Source organism: Chenopodium album, chromosome 23 (genome assembly GCF_948465745.1).
Source record: "Chenopodium album chromosome 23, dcCheAlbu1.1, whole genome shotgun sequence".
In the NCBI taxonomy this organism is placed as follows: Eukaryota; Viridiplantae; Streptophyta; class Magnoliopsida; order Caryophyllales; family Amaranthaceae; genus Chenopodium; species Chenopodium album.
The window spans coordinates 27594389-27613856 of NC_137856.1; the positions used below are offsets into that span (position 1 = coordinate 27594389).

General features: G+C 37.6%; 2 protein-coding genes and 1 long non-coding RNA gene across 3 annotated transcripts; 1 reads left to right on the plus strand and 2 right to left on the minus strand.

Moving 5' to 3' along the window:
- Positions 1 to 468: 468 nt before the first annotated feature.
- Positions 469 to 4299, minus strand: LOC145607252 (uncharacterized). Its single transcript, XM_081662969.1, has one exon. It carries the CDS (start codon positions 4297 to 4299, stop codon positions 469 to 471), a length of 3831 nt encoding a protein of 1276 aa, XP_081519095.1.
- Positions 4300 to 7087: 2788 nt separating this feature from the next.
- Positions 7088 to 8491, plus strand: LOC145607253 (uncharacterized). Its single transcript, XM_081662970.1, has one exon. The coding sequence runs from the start codon at positions 7088 to 7090 to the stop codon at positions 8489 to 8491; it is 1404 nt and encodes a 467-aa protein (XP_081519096.1).
- Positions 8492 to 16060: 7569 nt separating this feature from the next.
- LOC145609447 (uncharacterized) lies at positions 16061 to 19118 on the minus strand. Its single transcript, XR_014106029.1, has 3 exons — positions 18982 to 19118; positions 16995 to 17144; positions 16061 to 16364 (listed from the first exon to the last, which is right to left on the minus strand). It is a non-coding gene; the product is annotated as an uncharacterized LOC145609447 (long non-coding RNA).
- Positions 19119 to 19468: the final 350 nt, after the last annotated feature.

The window sequence follows — 19468 nt, forward strand, 5'->3', positions numbered from 1 at the left end:
TTTTTTCGGTTTTTCACTGCTTGTAAAGTTCACAAGGGCATACGAAAGAAAAGACTGCTTGAGAGAAGTATTACTTGTGAAACTATCCAAACTGAAGTACTAACTTACCCCATGTGGAGTAGCCCCAATCACAAATTAAAACTGCAACTGCTCAAGGAGTCGATTGCCTTTTTGAAGAGTGAAGACTATACACTATACAGAAGCTGCTCCATTTCAGACTCGGAGTAGAAATGTGCATTACCCTATCAACATTTGAGTATCACTTTATTTTACATTTTTTTATATAAAAAAAAAGACCTCAATAATACTATTAATTCATAAGTAAAAATAAAATATAATTTAGTATATAAGATATAAATTGTCACTAGATAGTTGCACATCAATAACAGAATATACAGTTAAATTAATAAATAAATCAAAAAAGATAATATGTTCTTACCTTAACTATAATGTTGACGATGGAAGATTTCAAAGAATATGCAGATTAGGGATGTGGCATATTTTGGACCAGTCTTCCCCATCTGGTTTCCGACATCTTTTATCAAGCTCACGGTTGTTAAAAGATAATTCAAGTGTAGTGAGGGAGGTGAGGTGTCTCATTGCTTCTGGCAGTGATTTCAGTTGTTGACAATATTTTATTGTAAGTGTAGTGAGGGAGGTGAGGTGTGTCATTGCTTCTGGCAGTGATTTCAGTTGTGGGCAATATTCTATTGTAAGTGTAGTGAGGGAGGTGAGGTGTGTCATTGCTTCTGGCAGTGATTTCAGTTCATTGCCATATTTTATTTCAAGTGTAGTGAGGGAGGTGAGGTGTCTCATTGCTTCTGGCAGATATATCAGTTTTTTGCACCACCAAAGTTGAAGTACTTTTAGAGATGTAAGGGAGTTGAAGCATTCCCCAAGGTCTTCCAAGTTGTCGCAGCCATAAAGAATGAGGGATTGAAGGGAGGTTAAGTACTGAATCCCCTTTGGCAGTATTATTACTTTATGGCAGGAAGTTAGTTTCAAGGAAGAAAGAGAGCGAACGGAGTTCCATGGCATGCCTTCTATATTGCCTTCTAATGTGAGAGATTCCAAGCTGTTGAGATGCTCTATTTCCAGATTCTCCAATTCCCTGCAATCCCAAATCCGGAGGTGTTTAACAGTTGAGCAGCTTTTTAATCCACCCCTTATTGTTCCCACAAACTCCCTAGATAGGGAATTGAAAACGCATGAATTGTCTATACTCAAGCTATTTAAAGAGATTAGATTGCTTTGAACTGCGCCTTCTTTCTTACAAAATGTTAGCGCTTCATTGACATCTTTAAGATCTAGATTTGTTAAAAATGGACATGGAGGAATGTATCTCAATCTTTCGCAATCTCTAATATACAAATGCCAGAGACGAGGAAATGATGGGATGAAAACAGCTTCCTTCTTTGTCCATCTTATATCCCTCCACCATCCCTTTAATGCTGGCATATTTTTTAGCTTTAACTCCTCAAGAGCCGGGAAATATTTCGCTGATGAAGAAGGTGCATTGCTCTCTATGTACTCCAAATTCTTCATACTCTCGAGGGAAAGATATTCGAGATGGCAAAGTTGACTCAGTGATGATGGCAAATATTGCAACTCATCACATTCTTTCAAGATAATACGCACAAGCCCTAACGCAAAACTTGGCAATTTGGTACCACCATAGTACTTCATTTCCAAATCCTGAAATTGGTGATTACAGAACAGGCTCTCCACCAACGTCTCCTGAAATGGGTGATAAGACTGAATTTTACAACTTAACTTTAAACACCAGAGTTCTACTTGCAACTGTGTACTAGATGACAGATATTCTTCGTACTTATAATCTCTAATGTCGAGATCACCGCTGAGGTTATTGATAAGAGCTGCTAAGTCTCTAAGCTTGCCTTTTTTATCATCATCCTTACTCAATATAAACGTCGTCAGCTTCTCAAGACATGTTAATTTACCCATCCCTGCTGGCATATGAGTCAAACTGTCACATCCATATAAAACCAACTTCCTAAGATTTACAAGTTTGTATGTGTCCTCGGGCAACTCCTTCAGTTTGGAACAATTACCCAATTTTAAACTTTGTAAATTGTGAAGCTCGGTGATCGATTTAGGAAGAATCTCCAATTCTTTACATTCTGACACATCAAGGTACCTCAAATGTAACATTTCTCCCATCCTAAGATTTTCTAATTTGCTTGTATTCTCAGGTAACTCCTTACAATAATTATTGTAACTCAAGTTTAATCCTTGCAAATTGTGAAGCTTGGTGATCAATTTATGAAGCATCTCCGATGTATAACTATATGAAGACGACAGATTAAGGTACCTCAACTGTAACAATTCTCCCATCCATGCTGGCATATGAGTCAAGCTCCAACATTCAGATATATCCAACACCCTAAGATTTATTAGTTTGCTTGTATCCTCAGGCAGCTCCTTTAATTTCCTACAACCACTCAATCTTAATAATTGCAGATTGTGAAGCTTGGTGATTGATTTAGGGAGCATCTCCAATTCTTCATTACATGACAGATCTAGTAACCTCAAGTGTGATAATTTACCTAGTTTATCTGGTAAGTTTCCAATATTCAAACTCAAAGCCAATACCCTTAAACGACTACAATTTGAAATAATTGCATCCACCCCACTAGTGGTGGATACAGAATACTTCAAACAGGTACGTAATGTTTTAGTTGGACAACTACTTGAGCGAAACCAGGTAGTCAGATTTTCTACACTGTCAATGTATAGATGACGAACTTTCCCTTCAAAACCATCTGTACAAGCTGTCAATGTCAAAGACTCTTTTGCTGCAACATTTCTAGCAAGCTCATGCATGAGATCATGCATTTTAAATGATTCAACTTCACCAAATTCGTTTCTTTCAATGTCTTGGAAAAAACATCTATGCAATAAAATTGATATATATTTTTCACCAACATCTTCCATGCTCTCATTTTTAGAACTTGGAACAAGATATCCTTGTGCCATCCAGAGATAAATTAACCACAATCTACCAATTTCATAGTCCTCAGGGAAGAGTGAGCAAAAGCTAAAACAACTTTTTATCCCAGGAGGAAGGTGATAATAGCTAAACATCAATGTTGGCATTATGCCATCCTCACCACCACACATGTTAGCCAAATCATTACTTCTTAATGACTGCCAAGTTGCAATATCCTGATCACGCAACAAACTGGCCACCACCCTTATGGAGAGAGGCACATTGACACATTTTTTCACAATATCTCTTCCTATCTCAACAAGGCCAGTGACTGCTTCGTCTTCCCTTTGTCCAATTGATATATTTTTGAACAATGCCCAAGAATCCTCTTTTGATAATCCTAGTAACTCATGAATTGGATAGTTTCCAATGGCTCCTGCAACCTTTCTCGAACGACTAGTCACCAAAATCCTACTTCCCCTTCCACCCAAAATCAAGATGTTTTTTAACTCATCCCATTTTCTACCGTTTTCATACCATACATCATCTAATACCAGCAAGAATCTCTTCCCTTGTATCCTATTTCGAACTTCTTTGTGCAGGTCCTCAAATCCTAGCTCATTCATCCTAAACATCTTACCTAGGATATCTTTTGTGTCAAAATTTAAAGACACACAAACCCAGTACATCTCATCTATGAATGCTTCTTTAATCCTATGATCACTAAACACAAGTTGGGCAAGAGTAGTTTTTCCCAAACCTCCAATCCCCACAATCGTCACAAAAGATATATTACTCTCCAAGTCATCCTTCAACAACAAATCCACAATGGCCTCTTTGTCAGCATCTCTCCCTATAATATCCTGTTCATACACATAAGAACAGGTTTCCTCTCTCCGTTTCATAGGCTTATACAACTCACTAAACCCAAAATCACTACGGTTTTTAGCCAAACCATCCAACTTCTCCCTAAGATTCTTAATCTCTTTGGACATATTGAAAGCAAATATGAGTTGGTTACTAGAAGAGAAGAAACGGCGTACCTTCTTCAGAATGTTTCCACCAGGCATTCTTTTTAGCTGGTGAGCAACAGTGTTGAATTCATCCAACAGATCATCAGCATTGTAGACAGCATCCTTGAGGTTGTTGACCCAGTTTTGGCCTCCGTTTGTGAGTTCCTGAAACTTGGAGTCAGCATCCTGAAGAGCACTCTTGATGGTATCAACAGTTTGGATCAGCTTTTCGAGGTCAGATTCATATTTAATGATGGAGCATAGCTTTCGCACTTCTGCACACTGTAACGTCGCAAACAACGTCTGAGCAACAGCGAGTGCAGTAGCAACGTCCATTTTACAGCAAAGTTTTCAGAAGAAAAAACAGAGAAGGATGAATCTTATAAGTATAATATGGATGGTACTCGAACTTTTTGGTTGGTGAGAAATGTGAGCTCTACAATAGTCTTTAAATAACGGATTAACCTTAGTTTTCAACCACATAGGATGCTTAACAGTACTCTCTAAATAAACACATAGAAATTATAAGTTAACATTTTAAAAATAATTTCACATGCAGTTGAACTGCCCAGTAACCAATTTTAATTTATACAAGTCTCTTAAATGAATTAACAATAAAGAGTCACATGGTTTGGTTGTTATTTGGAGACCGAAAGCAAACGCGCAAGAAATGAATCAATCCTCCATGTTCAGCGCAAGTATAGTTGTACTACAAGTAAATATCCTGGTGTGATCTTAAAGTACAGAAAAAACTAGTAATTATCAATCAGGAATATTCTGGCAGATCTTCTAAACATGGCAACAATTATTAAAATCCCCATAATCATGCAATCTCATGATTCTCTCCTACAATCACGTTGTATAATTTGCTAGCTTGATTTAATTAGGGCTGTAAACGATCTGAGTCAACCCGAATTTTAATATGTTCAAGCTAAGCTTGATAAGAATTATCCGTGTTCGAACGAGCTTTCAAAATTTTGTTCGAGTTATGCTCATTAAGAATTTGGCTTGTTCAAGCTTTGTTCATGAGCATACTCGTTAACATTTTGGGTTTAAGTTCGAGCTTGAACAAATTTTAATCAAGCAGCCTAATTTATCATTAAAAAAATGGTTTTTTTTTTCAAATTTTACACGTCTATTTAATTTTATATAAGATATTTTTATTCTTTATATAGAAAAAGGTAATGACGGATTTTACGAGGCTGTCCCCATTGATATCGGATATTAACAAATAATGTTAATATCATGGCAATTTTGTAAATAATAGGTTTGCTTTTTGGAAAGTATTCATAAAATATTAGAATGCTGAGTTGGACTCCGTTTTTTTCATTTCTTTTACAAAATGTATTACGGATCTTGACAGGAAGAGTAACAGACGTTTACTCCTTCACTTTACTCTGATGTGGGTTGGAGGAGAGAGAAAATCAAACCAAAAAACTTCATGAGGAAATCAAATAAAAAAGCTTCAATTTATATGATTATTAGGAATAACCAAACTTAAAATCCTAATTGCATCCAAATTCAATATCCAAATTCAATTACCCAATTTTACGGCTTTCAAAAAAAAAAAAAAATTACCCAATTATACGAAATCGGACTTACAAGGCAACTAAGTCGTCGCCGGCAAAATTCATCATCATTTATCCGCTCTTTCTCTTCTTGGTTTACTCCACATTATTTTCGGATTCATTTCCCGGTTTTTTCTCGGTCCGCTTGAAATCTCCCTTCACAGTTTTGATGCGGTTAAAATTGGGTTATTCGAAGTTTCGAACTGATCAAAGCCGACGGTTAGTTTTAGGGCTCGGGTTCGGAATCTGGTTGAGACGGGTCCGGTTCGTTCAGGCCGGTATCTTGTTTCGGTTCGGTTGGTTCGGATGAAGGCGGTGAAGAGGGAGGAGGAAACCATCGGAGAAAAGCTCATCAACTGATAAAAGATTAGTGCTTTGCATTGTGGGTCAAACCCGTGTTCGAGAACTCGAATTCGGGGAGATTTTACTGAGTTGCTACGGCGGCGTCGGAGTGAATGAGGGGGGTGGAGAGAGAGAGAGTGAGGAGTTCTAAGGTTTGCTTTGGGTTTCAAATGAGGGAAATTAATCTGACGTGTGACGTCCATCGTTATCATCAGTATTGGAGAAAACGAGGAACTCATTACGGGAAGAGCCATGTAAACTTCGAAATTACCAATTTGCCCATCATTTAAATGGAAAATAGACTGAAATGCCCTCGATATTAACCATGTAAGTTGATATCAGATATCAACTTGTATTTACTCCGGATTTTGCATGCCTTTCCATGATGAAATAATTTATAATTCTTACAAATATGTATAAATAAAAGATATATAAATTGAATTAGTTGTTATTGGGTGTGTAAAACTTTTAAATGTACGTAAAGGAGCCGTTCATGAACGTTACTGAGTTGAACATGATGTTGTTCGAGCTTTGTTCGCCTCTTTGACGAGCTTAAGATTTTGTTCAAGCTTATTTATTAGCTTAACAAACGAGTTTTGACCGAGCTTGTTCACGAGTAGTTCACGAACATTGTATAAGATTAAGTAAGATCCATAACATTTATTATTAGAGACATGAACTTTACCAAATAAGGAAGAAATCATAATGTGAAATACAATGCAAATCATTTTATGTAGTTATGTGTACAGTTGTTTAATTTATGGTACTTGATCTGCCAGCATTGAGAACCTTGTCAGTAAACTTCTATTCATGGCCAACTGTAGAGCCAAGGCAATCGATAACACCGAAGGACTCGTCAAGATCTTGGCTGAGAAGGAGTCTTCTAGGAGCTCACATTATGGCATAATTTTTTTTAAAGCACATTATGGCACCTAATGCCGGTGAACTCATCCATGAAGCTGTTATAGCATTGCTGTTAGATTATGTAACTAATCGTGTATATATTTAGGTTGTATTTTACTAATATAGCCTTAGCCCTAACCCTAGCATACTTTGTATATATAATCTTGTTAATTCAATGAGAAAGGCACGGCAAATATTCTCATATTCTATCATGGTATCACGAGCTTAGGTTTTTCGATCCAAAACCCTAACTCTCTTCCGCTCTTCTTCTCTTCTCTTTTACTCTTCTCCTTCCTTTCGGTTTTTCCTCCATGGCCGAACAGAAACTTCACCCTGCTACCCTCGTTAGCAACATCAAAACTTGCATTCCTGTGACCCTTGATTATGATGGCAAACAATACAATGTTTGGTCCACCTTATTCCAACTTCATTGCCGCACGAATTTGGTGATCGATCATATCATACCTCCTGTTGTTAATGAAAAGGATAAAGCTCCTGAAATTTCTGATCCTGCTCTATGGCAACGACTTGATAACATTGTTCGTCAATGGATTTACAACACTATTTCGACTGTTCTTCTCAATTCCATAATCGATCCTGATGACAAGGCTATTGATGCTTGGAAGCGTTTGAAGGATTTTTTTCTTAATAACAAGTCTGCCCGGGCATTACATCTTGATGCGCAATTTACCAACACCAAGCTTGAACACTTCGATGGTGTGAAACCCTATTGCACTCGCCTCAAAACCCTTGCTGATGATTTGAGGAATGTAGGAGACAAAGTCTCGGACAATAGGATGGCGCTTCAATTGTTGAAAGGGTTAACAGAGGATTACAAACCCTTTCGAACTTCTGTTAGGTATCTTGACCCTCTTCCCTCTTTTGACACCCTTCGTTCTATGCTCGAGCTTGAGGAACAAGGCAACGCTGACTCTGTTACGGATTCCCGTGAAGAGGCGCATCTCTCCTCTTCGACTAACCCTCCATTGGCTGATCAGTCTGCAAATCGAGGGGGAGGGCAGCAGTCTCGTGGTCGCAAGAGCAAGGGTAAAGGGGGGAAAAACCGAGGTAGTGGCCAGAACAGCCAGCCACCACAGCAGCAGCGGTCTAGCCAGCCACCGCAGCAGTACCAACACCATCAGCAGCGTGCTGGACAGCAGCAGCAGTATGCCCCTGGCTCTATGCAGGGGTGGATGTTCCTACCTTGGGCATATTGGGGTCAAAGTCCTTGGGCTACGCCACCTTGTCCATACCCCTCACAAGGATCGGGCCCAAATCAGTGGGGAGCTAGGCCTCACGGGTATTCTTCACAATCCGGCATTCTTGGTTCTCGGCCTCAACAAGCATATTTCACCAATTCTCCGTTTTCTGCTTCGGGTTATGTGCCGACCGACATTGAGCAAGCAATGCACACCCTCACCTTGAATGATCCGAATTACTATATGGATACCGGTGCTACATCGCACATGACTCACTCTCGAGGTAATTTAGCACCTTATTTTTCTTTGAGCAAAAATAAGAAAAATGCAATTGTTGTTGGTAATGGTAGCAAAATTCCAATTTATGGTTATGGTCACTCTTCCTTGAACCACAATTCTTTACATCTCAAAAATGTTCTTCATGCTCCAAATCTTATCAAAAATCTTGTCTCCGTTAGAAAGTTTACAACTGATAACAATGTCTCTATTGAGTTTGATCCTTTGGGTTTTCTGTGAAGGATTTGCAGACGGGGAGCAAAATAGTGAGATGTAATAGCCATGGTGACCTCTATCCTTTTTCCACAAATTTTCAAGCTGCTTCATCCACTCCTTCTGCATTTACTGCTTTATCTCCTAGTGTGTGGCATTCCCGTCTAGGACATCCGGGAAATGCAATTCTTAGTTCTCTTTTTAGTAGTAAGCAAATAAAATGTAATAAGGCTCAAAAGCATTCTTGTCACTCTTGCCCTTTGGGTAAATTAATGAAAACGCCTTTTTACGATTCTATGTCTTTTACTACTATGCCATTTGATATACTTCATAGTGACTTGTGGACCTCCCCTATCACTAGTTCCCTTGGTCATAAATATTATGTTCTGTTTCTTGACAACTATACTAATTTTCTATGGACTTTTCCCATCTCTTCTAAGTCTCAAGTGTATAACTTGTTCATTCAAATTAGAACATATATTAAGACTTAATTTGAGCGAGAAGTTAAAGCTTTTCAATGTGACAATGGAACCGAATTTAAAAATGGCCCCTTTCTCTCTTTTGCTGAAAAACATGGTATGACATTCCGTTTTTCATGTCCTCACTCCTCTCCACAAAATGGCAAATCGGAACGAAAAATCAAAACCTTGAATAACATTGTTCGTACCTTACTTTGTCATGCATCTATGCCACCCTCTTTTTGGCATCATGCCTTAGCAATGGCGACATACCTTCACAACATTCTTCCTACCAAAATTCTTGGCTATAAATCTCCGACGCAAATTCTTTATCAAAAGCATCCCGATTATACCCATCTAAGAGTGTTTGGGTGTTTGTGTTTTCCTCTATTTCCGTCCTCCACCATACACAAACTTCAATCTCGCTCTACGCCTTGTGTTTTCATTGGGTATCCTTCAAATCACCGAGGGTATAAGTGCTATGACATTTCTAGTCGGAAAATAATTATTGCCAAGCATGTTTGGTTTGATGAGACGGTATTTCCTTTTTCTAAGCTTTATACTCCTTCTTCCCATTCCTATGATTTTCTTGATGACTATACAAGTATTCTTGATAATCCTATGGTCAAACACCATCTTCTTTCGGATGTAGCTGCACATTCGAATCCTCCCACCTCCTCTCTTACTCACGCACAACAAGGACAGCAGCCCCCTTGCGGTGCTTCCTCTTCTGCCGCAGGTACAATGCGGGGTGGTCTGCTCCAACCCCTGCCATTTCACTACTCTCGCAGAAGGCAGCCTCCACACGCCACACCTACTGGTCAGCCCAATGGCTTTCCAGCGGGCGCTGGTGCGAGGCAGCCACTCCACGCCACACCTACTGGTCAGCCCGATGGCTTTCCAGCGGGTGATGGTGGTGGGCAGCCTTTAATTCTTACTCGCAACCCACCTCCCTCGAGTCAGCCTTTGTCTCCTACCACCGAGGCTTCTGTTGGGCAGAATAGGTTCCCTGTGGACCGTGGGTCTGTTCAATCAGCCACGGCCCACTCGGAACCTACCCACACAGATGGTCGAGGTGCTCACCTTGCTCCTCCTACACATTCTCCTCCCTCTACTTCAGTCGGCCCTCCTCCTCGTCCCATGGCTACTCGTAGTAGTCACGGGATCGTCAAGCCAAATCCAAAGTATCATGACAAGTCACTTCATACTACTACCTCCATCTCACCTATTCCAAAGAACCCGGTTCATGCTCTTCGTGACCATAATTGGAAAATTGCTATGCAGGAAGAATATGATGCGCTTATTGATAATGGTACTTGGGAATTAGTTCCCCGACCGAATAATGTGAATATTATTCGCTCTTTGTGGATTTTTCGGCATAAAACGAATTCTGATGGCTCTTTTGAGAGACATAAAGCTCGTTTGGTAGGTGATGGCAAAACTCAAAGGGAGGGCATTGATTGTGATGAAACTTTTAGTCCGGTAGTAAAACCGGCTACAATTCGGGTGGTTCTCAGCATTGCATTATCTAAGTCATGGCCTATTCATCAACTAGATGTGAAGAATTCTTTCTTACATGGCAATCTAAATGAAACTGTGTACATGCATCAACCTTTGGGATTCAAGGATCCTTCTCGCCCTGATCATGTATGTCTTCTGCGTCGGTCTATTTATGGTTTGAAACAGGCCCCACGGGCTTGGTATCAGCGATTTGCCGACTTCCTAGCTACTATTGGTTTTGCAAATAGCAAATCTGACAACTCACTGTTCATTTATCGCCATGGTAACGAAACTGCTTACATTATTCTATATGTTGATGATATTGTTCTTACCGCTTCTTCAGAGTCTCTTCGTCGTCGTGTGATATCTCAGCTAAGCTCTGAATTTGCAATGAAAGATCTGGGTAAATTGAGTTATTTTTTGGGAATTGCTGTCTCCCGGGGCAAAAGTTACTTATTTTTGTCTCAAAAGAAATATGCTCAGGAAATTATTCAGAAAGCAGGCATGGCTAACTGCAAACCGTCCTCTACCCCAGTTGACTCAAAGGGTAAACTAAGTGCCGATTCTGGTGATCCATATGATGATCCGACGGGATATCGTCGTCTATGTGGTGCATTGCAGTACTTGACTTTTACTCGCCCAGATATATCTTATGCGGTGCAACAGGTTTGTTTGTTTATGCACGATCCCCGTGTAGAACACATGAATGCGTTGAAACGCATCCTACGTTACATCCAAGGTACGGCTGATTATGGTTTGCATCTTTATAAGTCATCAGTTTCTTCTCTTCTTTCATACACGGATGCCGATTGGGGTGGGTGTCCGGACACTCGTCGATCAACATTAGGGTACTGTGTGTTTCTTGGTGATAATCTGATCTATTGGTCTTCTAAACGTCAACCTACTTTGTCTAAGTCTAGTGCTGAAGCAGAGTATAGAGGCGTTGCAAATGTTGTTTCTGAATCCTGTTGGGTTCGTAATTTGTTGCTTGAGCTCCGACTCCCTATTTCTAAAGCAACATTGGTTTATTGCGACAATGTTAGTGCCATTTACCTCTCTAGTAATCCGGTACAACATCAGCGCACTAAACATATTGAGATGGACATACACTTCGTTCGTGAAAAGGTTCAACGGGGCGAAGTTCGTGTTCTCCATGTGCCTTCCCGTTACCAGATTGCAGACATTTTCACCAAAGGTCTGCCTAAGGTTTTATTTGATGATTTTCGGGACAGTCTCAGCGTCCGCGGTCCTCCCGTTTCGACTGCGGGGGTGTGTTAGATTATGTAACTAATCGTGTATATATTTAGGTTGTATTTTACTAATATAGCCTTAGCCCTAACCCTAGCATACTTTGTATATATAATCTTGTTAATTCAATGAGAAAGACACGGCAAATATTCTCATATTCTATCAATTGCAATATAGGGCATCGAGCGAAGATGACCCAACCATGAGTAAGGCTTTGAAGGAAGCGATGATGGCAACTTATGACAAAGCCATCCACATTTAGAGTTCATGGCAAATTCCTCATTGCTGTATTTGCAAGGAGGCTAGCCCTCTCAATCCTCTGCTTGAGTGCTTGTTCAATGTTCAGAGTGTTCAGGCAAGCAATTGTCTGCCTCATTGCAGTTTTTACCTGCTCTTTGGTAAGTCCCTTTGTGTGCAAAGACATACAGCTTATGATGCAGAGCTGGGAGGACTTAAATTAATCATGTCTGTTACCTTAGATTTGTGCTTTAGGGGTCATGTTGATGTTCAATAGCGGATAGTCGGATATGCAATATGTAAATTTGATATTTCTATATCTAGGAGTATGTTTTGTGCTGTATTTTTACCTTAGCCAGCCTGAATTGGAGGTAGTCTGCTTGAATATCAGAAGTATTTTTTTTTGCAGCATCTACCAATCCCTAGTTCCCAACCTTATTGAGTATATTGACTGGTATTTTGCTAGTATTGAATTAAAGGCTATATAGTTCTATAATGTGTTGTAGAGTGGGGTGATACTACTAATCTTGAGCAAACACAATATGGACAATAACAAACAATTTTAAATAGATCAAATGCAATAAAAAAAATAAATCACACCAAGATATACGTGGAAACCCAATTTGGGAAAACCACGGGTACTGTAAGTCAGCACCAAGCCCTTCCACTAATCAATACTTGTATTAATTAATGAGTTCGCCAAATTGTCCTTATCTAAACAATGCTAGAGGCTCTTCAATATCAAGGCTTCAGGGCTTCTAATATACGTAGAGACATCCACAAATCAACATTTTCAAGGGTTATACCCTGTAATGCAGAGATGGATATTAGAATATAGCAGAACTAGCCACAAAATCAGATTCAAAGGAAAAAATTATGAAAACCAAATTCAAGTGAACCTACATGTTCATTGGACTTACATAAGCCCAAGGGTTTTGAGCTTATAAGAACATCTCTGATTTGGTTTGAGGCACTGCAAAAATCTTAAATTTATTAAGTACAAAGATCTTTGGTTGCAGCAGTCAACTTTAAAAACTTATTACTCCCTCCGTTTCTTTTTTCTTGCAACAAAGGGGGGTTGCACGGTTCCCAAGTCAAAAGATTTTAAGCACACTTAATGAAAAATAAGGGTATGTAAATGATGTGATTAAGGAGGAGAGAAGGTGAATAATTAATCAAACTAAAAAAGCAATTAAACAACCAAAGTCCAGCACCAATACCGAGGAACGCATGCCATCCACAACCATCACCCAGAACCACCAGTCCACCACCCACGAAACCATCAAAACCACCCCTCCTCCCGTGCGAAACCATCAAAACCACCCCTCCACCCCTGCGAAACCATCAACACCACCAGATCTGGACCCACCGACACCACCAACACCACCCAAACCCACGCCACCAAACCCAACGAAACCACCGAACCACCCAAACCCACGAAACCACCAAAACCCCTCCACCCCCGCAAAACCACCGACACGACCAAAACCACCAACACTACCACAACCACCAGATCTAGACCCACAAACCCACCCAACTAAACCACCGACACCACCAAACCCACGAAACCATCGACAAACCACCGAAACCACCTAATTCCCCCGGCAAAACCATCGAACCCACCCAGCACAAAGTCACAAACCACCAACGAGTCCACGACCCACCAAAAAGCAACAACGAATCCTGACAAACCACCAATCCACTAAGAACGATGAACCACCAAACGCGACAACACCGACTACCCACCAAAGCGACTAACAACCAGATCTGAAGAAAATTCGTCGAACCACTGGTTTGATTATGACAGAATAATGTTGAAGAAAATGAAATGAGAGATGGGAGGAGAGAGAAAGATAATGGATTTGATTATTTGGGTGTCATTTCATGGATAATTAATTTAGATTAGGGTTATGATAGGTTGTAATTATGTGTAGTATTATGTGGTAAAAAATTTTAAGTAAGGGTATATTGGTCATTTTGATAGAAAAAAGTTTCCAAATAAGGAAAAAAATAAGCTTGTTGCAAGAAATGTAAACCACCCCAAAATGGCAAATGTTGCAAGAAATAAGAAACGGAGGAAGTACATCTATTTACCTACAAAGTGCATCTATTTATCTATTATGTGCATCTCTTTGGAATAATTTTATCACAATAACAACTTGCAGCAAGCAAATTGTCATTTTTCCTCCCATTGTAAGAGCTTCACTTCATATAACATATGAAATCTCTGCTGCGTCATCGCAAATGAATGTTTCTGCAAAGGCTCACAGAAGTAATTATTACTAATAGTCTCTTACACACAGAGAGAACGAGGCTCATTATGATGCATATAATCTGCAAGGTTCCCCATTCAAATTTAATGATCGAAAAAACTCATAAAGTCATTCAAATGTGTGGATAAATTATAGGGCTATTGATTGTTAATAAATTATATAAAGAGAATACCTTCAGACTTGGCCAATCTTCTCACAATTCCATTATATGCTTCGACCAATTCCAAAGGAGACATTGAGTCAAGTGTACACACTTCCCCTTGTTTGATTCAAAGTTGAGTAAAATTCAACACCGTAAAGAGGGTAGATATTTGCAAGTCAGTATAGGGCACTAGTGTCAATTCTAGTAACTCGGATTGCAAACTGGCATAAAGCCAAGGTTTTTCTTCAAGAAATAAAACCATATTTCTTAATTGACAGCTGCAAGAAATGGGAATGCATGTATTATATAATCTTCAGTTGAAATGACATCCTTCAAAGAAAAAGAAAAAAAAAAAAAGTTGCAGTGATAAATAAAGTAAGGTAAAATTGGTATAAATCACCTTTTTTGTCCAACTTTTTTGAAAAAACCACCTTTTATGTTTTTTTTAACTAAACCACCTTTTAAGTACCTAAATTTTTTATTGCACCACCCCTATTTCAAATTTTGATAAAAAAATTAACTAAGACGTCAAAGGGGGCCCACAACTTGTGTCTTTTGCTCCTAAATCATGTATTTTTTCACCTCCAATTACATTTGACCCTTCCCTTTATATATGCATGACTAAGGGTCTGTTCACATTTACTTAATTTTAGTTCAGTTTAGTTCAGCTCCAATCAGTTCAGTTCAGCTTTTAATTTCCTTCTCTCATAAAATATTCATTTCAACTTAGCTCAGCTCAGCTCAGTAAATGTGAACAGTACCTAAATTGAGTAAATAAAGCTCTAAAAAACCAAACCTAATTTTGCTACAAAAATTAAATTATAGTATTTGTTTATTCTCAAAACCTAAATTGAGGTAATTAAAATGGATGGTTGAGATGGAAGGTAAGGTTTTGCTGTGGTTGATGATTTGGAAATGGATGGTTGAGATGCAATTTGTTAGATTTGAAATAAGGGAGGTGCAATAAAAAATTTAGGTACTTAAAAGGTGGTTTAGTTATAAAAAAAAATACATAAAAGGTGGTTTTTTCAAAAAAGTTGTACAAAAAAGGTGGTTTATACCAATTTTACCATAAAGTAATAAAGAAGCTTACATGTAAGAAAGCTAAAGCTTCTTGCCAAGGTCATCACAAACTTTATCATCCTTCTAAATCACCACGGCTTTACAATGTTACTCAAAATTCAATATGGCACTACTACAAAAAAGGCCTTAGAGAACTGTTAGAATAAGCTTTATAGATCGCCTTAGGGGCGTTCTTCTGCTAAGCGATGTATAAAGTATAGACAACGGGTCGTATAGGCGTTTTATATAATAACAAATAGAGAATGGTTGTTAGTCACAGCCGTTCTCTTTTCCCTTCTTAAATTCGTACACTAAGGAAGGAATACAGAACGGTTTAGGCCACTTAACCGTTCTATATTGCATTACAATAGAGAACGGTTAAGTTAGATAACAGTTCTCTAATTATTTTTTTTTAAAAAAAAAAAATCCAGCCATATGTATTTAATTATTCGAATTACCCCTTTACGTATTTTATACCGTATTATTCCTGTATTTTAATAATCTGAATTATTTTTGTATTTCATTTTAGACCTGTATTCCTGTTTTATATCTTGTAAATTTATATATCCTGTAAGAAAATCTTCACATTTCTTTGTAAAAAAAATCCAAGATCCTGTACGTGAAATATAACTTTCTATATAATGAAATTAACAAAAATATTTCCAGATACGACAAAAGCCATCAAAATATACTTCATATATATAATTTTAAACATCCAACCACAATTAAATTGAATCATTCATACAAAATTTGTTCTATAAAAACAAATACGTGAGTTAAATATCAAAAACCTTTCTGGTAATGTTGATTTAAAAAAAAATTGATGCCCCAAAATATACCAATACCATATTGATCTACAATTCACATAAATCATCGTCGTCGTCATTTGGTTGATGGTATCCGGTAACATATGAAATCCACCTTTCCCTAAGCTCGTCAATCATTTGTTGAGAATATGTATGAGCAACTTGCTTAATATACTACAAAACAATGTAAAATACATACATATTAGTTAATAATATATTAGTTCAAAATAGAGTGTCATTGTGGGGCATCGATAACAAATAAGCCTCAGTCAACAATATAGGTATACATCCGAAGTTGCGAACAAGGCACAACCAAACAAGCAAGAGTAACAGATCTTGCAAGCATTTACACAATATCTCATGAAGTCATGATAGCAATAGCAAAGTAACAAATTTCAAATAATAATAACAATTTGATCTCTTCATGTGCCATCAATATCATTACAGTTATAATTGAATTCCCTTGAGCACTACTATTCGTGTTAACTAGCTTAGCATTAAGAAACAAGTTCTTCTATTTAATATAACCAAACTCTACTAGTTAAAAAAATAAGCAGTTAGCTAAATATATCTACTGCCACTGATACAATCAATATCTTTATTGATTTAAAGTGCACATCTACTGCCACTGATACATTAAAGCTACGAAAATGAAGCCAAAAAATGGGTGTCCCACTCCCACTTATGAGAATTCCCTTTGAAAAAACCAAAAAAAAAAAAACAGAGGATGAGAATCCTCTATATCACCTCATCATATACTACCACTGATACATTAAAGCTGCAACTATCAAATGCACACGTTACCTCGTATAGGCATTTGATAATCACATTTGGATTTACTCCCTTGGTGTCGTACATCCAATCCTTTCTTAATCTGGCCTTGAAAGCTCTCCAACGGATTGAAGCTCTCCCTAATACATAATTTCTACGTTCTTCCGGCACTATAAATCCTCTCTACAAAATTCAAATAAAAGATATCAGATATAACAATACCGAAATTCATGTATCAAAACAATACCTGAATTCGAATAAACAAGCTTTTATGAGGCTTGATCATTCTCTGGAAGCCACACTGCAATCTTGATTTTTTTTTTTTTTTTTTAGGAACCCCATCAAGGCAGAAATTATATAAATAAATCAAAATTAGCTACATCAATAATATCATCAATGATGAAATGGAACGAACTAGAATTTCATCAATGATTATTTTCATCAGCCCAGCCTCTCTAGCAAGCTGTAAACCCCACCAGATAGCTTTGCTTTAGCTTCAGCAGCCTTCAGTTCCCACCTATCACAACAGAGCAAACTGCAGCCTGCTGCTTGTTCCCAGCATGCGTATGCACAATATCCTCCTGTACTTCTTTACATATAAGCGTCGCCCATGAAATTCAATAATTCCAAAGTCTATTGTATTTTGACTCTAGTCTCTATGTATTAGCCTCACCCATGAAATTCAATATTTTGAGAAGAATAAACTTGACTCTAGTCTCAATGTATTAGCCTCACCCATCAATTTTTTTCCTCATTACCATCAAACCATTGTTCCATAGCCTAATTGGTTAAATCTCCAATATTAATTAATTACAATTTGCATTAATAAAAATAAAAAAAACAGACAATTATGTGGGACAGAGTGATTAATGAAGGATACAATACAAGACAGTCAAAACAAAGTTGGGCTGACATTTAAACTCTCAGACATTCCTGCAGCACCTGCTAAAGACTATTTGGTTTGCACAAACCTCATCACATATAATCTAGTTCAAAATCCCTAGCATAAATTAAGTACTTATATTTTATTAACAGCTTGATTATTATTTCTTATATAATCACTACTTGTTACCATTCATATTTTTTTTCTATTAACTTCACTGCAGCTTGATTATTACTTAAGGAAAGTGTTAAAACATAGGCATATGAGTTAAACATAAAAGAGTACAATAAAATTGAAAATTATGCCTTTTTCCTATGGTAATTATTCATGTTTCATTTGGGATAAAATAGATGCCACTGCCAAATCTGCCACTACTCATGAGTATCGACGTTTTATTTTCATGTATGTATGTATTAGGCATGCTCTGAAGCATATGCAACAAGGGTCCAGCATCATTAACACAACATCAGTTCTTGCATATAAAGGGAGTCCAACATTGCTGGACTACACCTCTAACTCATGATCATGGAACTAATCAAAAAGCCTTTAATCTTACCGTAATGAATTTAAAGAGGTCATCAATAACTTCTTTCGGAACTTCCTCCCAGTCTCAATAATTGATATTCATTCTTTCATGAACAACTACACCAATGTATGATGAAAAGATACATCTATTTCCCCAATTGGCACTTTATTGTGATTCCATTCCATTCCAAATTACACAACTAGTACATCAAATTACACTCTCCCCTAGCATGCTTTGCAAGGATGACCTCTCTCTTTGTTCCTTTTTTTTTTTAATCTGATTAAGGATCTAAATTGAACTTAGGTAAGATTAATTTGGCTAAATTAATTTTGATTACAATTGAAATTAAAGGAAATTCGACAAAATTAAGGGTAATTTGATTGAACTTACTGCAATAATTTGGCAGTTATCCCTAAAACTATAACTGTGAAATGTTTTTCAATCACCTAAAATTCGAATTGCAAATTACTTTAATAGATGAAAACTACGAATTCACTTCTATTTCCTTCATAATTTGAATGATGCATGCAATTAGATTGACAATTATCAAAATCCAATTACTCTTTGAGAAGAAAAATTCGAACCACAAAAAAAAAAATCATCGAGCCTACCTCAATTTACTGGTGCGGTGCTGCAGACGTGGAGCGGCGGTGGAGCGGCACTGTAAGCGGCTGATGAAGGTTTTGATATGGAGGTTTAATGGAGGTTTCACTTTTTTTTTTTTTTTTTGGCTGATGAATGAGTGAGAAAGAGGTTTCACGTATTTTTTGCTTTAGTATTCTAGTGAAAGTGAAAGAGAAGTGCGCTTCACTTTCCCATTTAGCCGCCTTAGATAATTTGGGTAAATTATTACTCGGTACGTATACAATTTCATCCTAATTTTTTTTTTAAAAAAGAGTTAATAATACAATATAAAACGGTTGTCAAGATGACCGTTCTATATCATCTATAATAAATAATTATTTTTTTAATTATTTGAGTAAAAAGAAATAGAGAACGGTTAACTATCCTAACCGTTCCATATGTATTAACATACAGAACGTCTCTTATATAAAGACGATCTATATTCTTCCGGAGAACGCCTACCTTTGATAACCG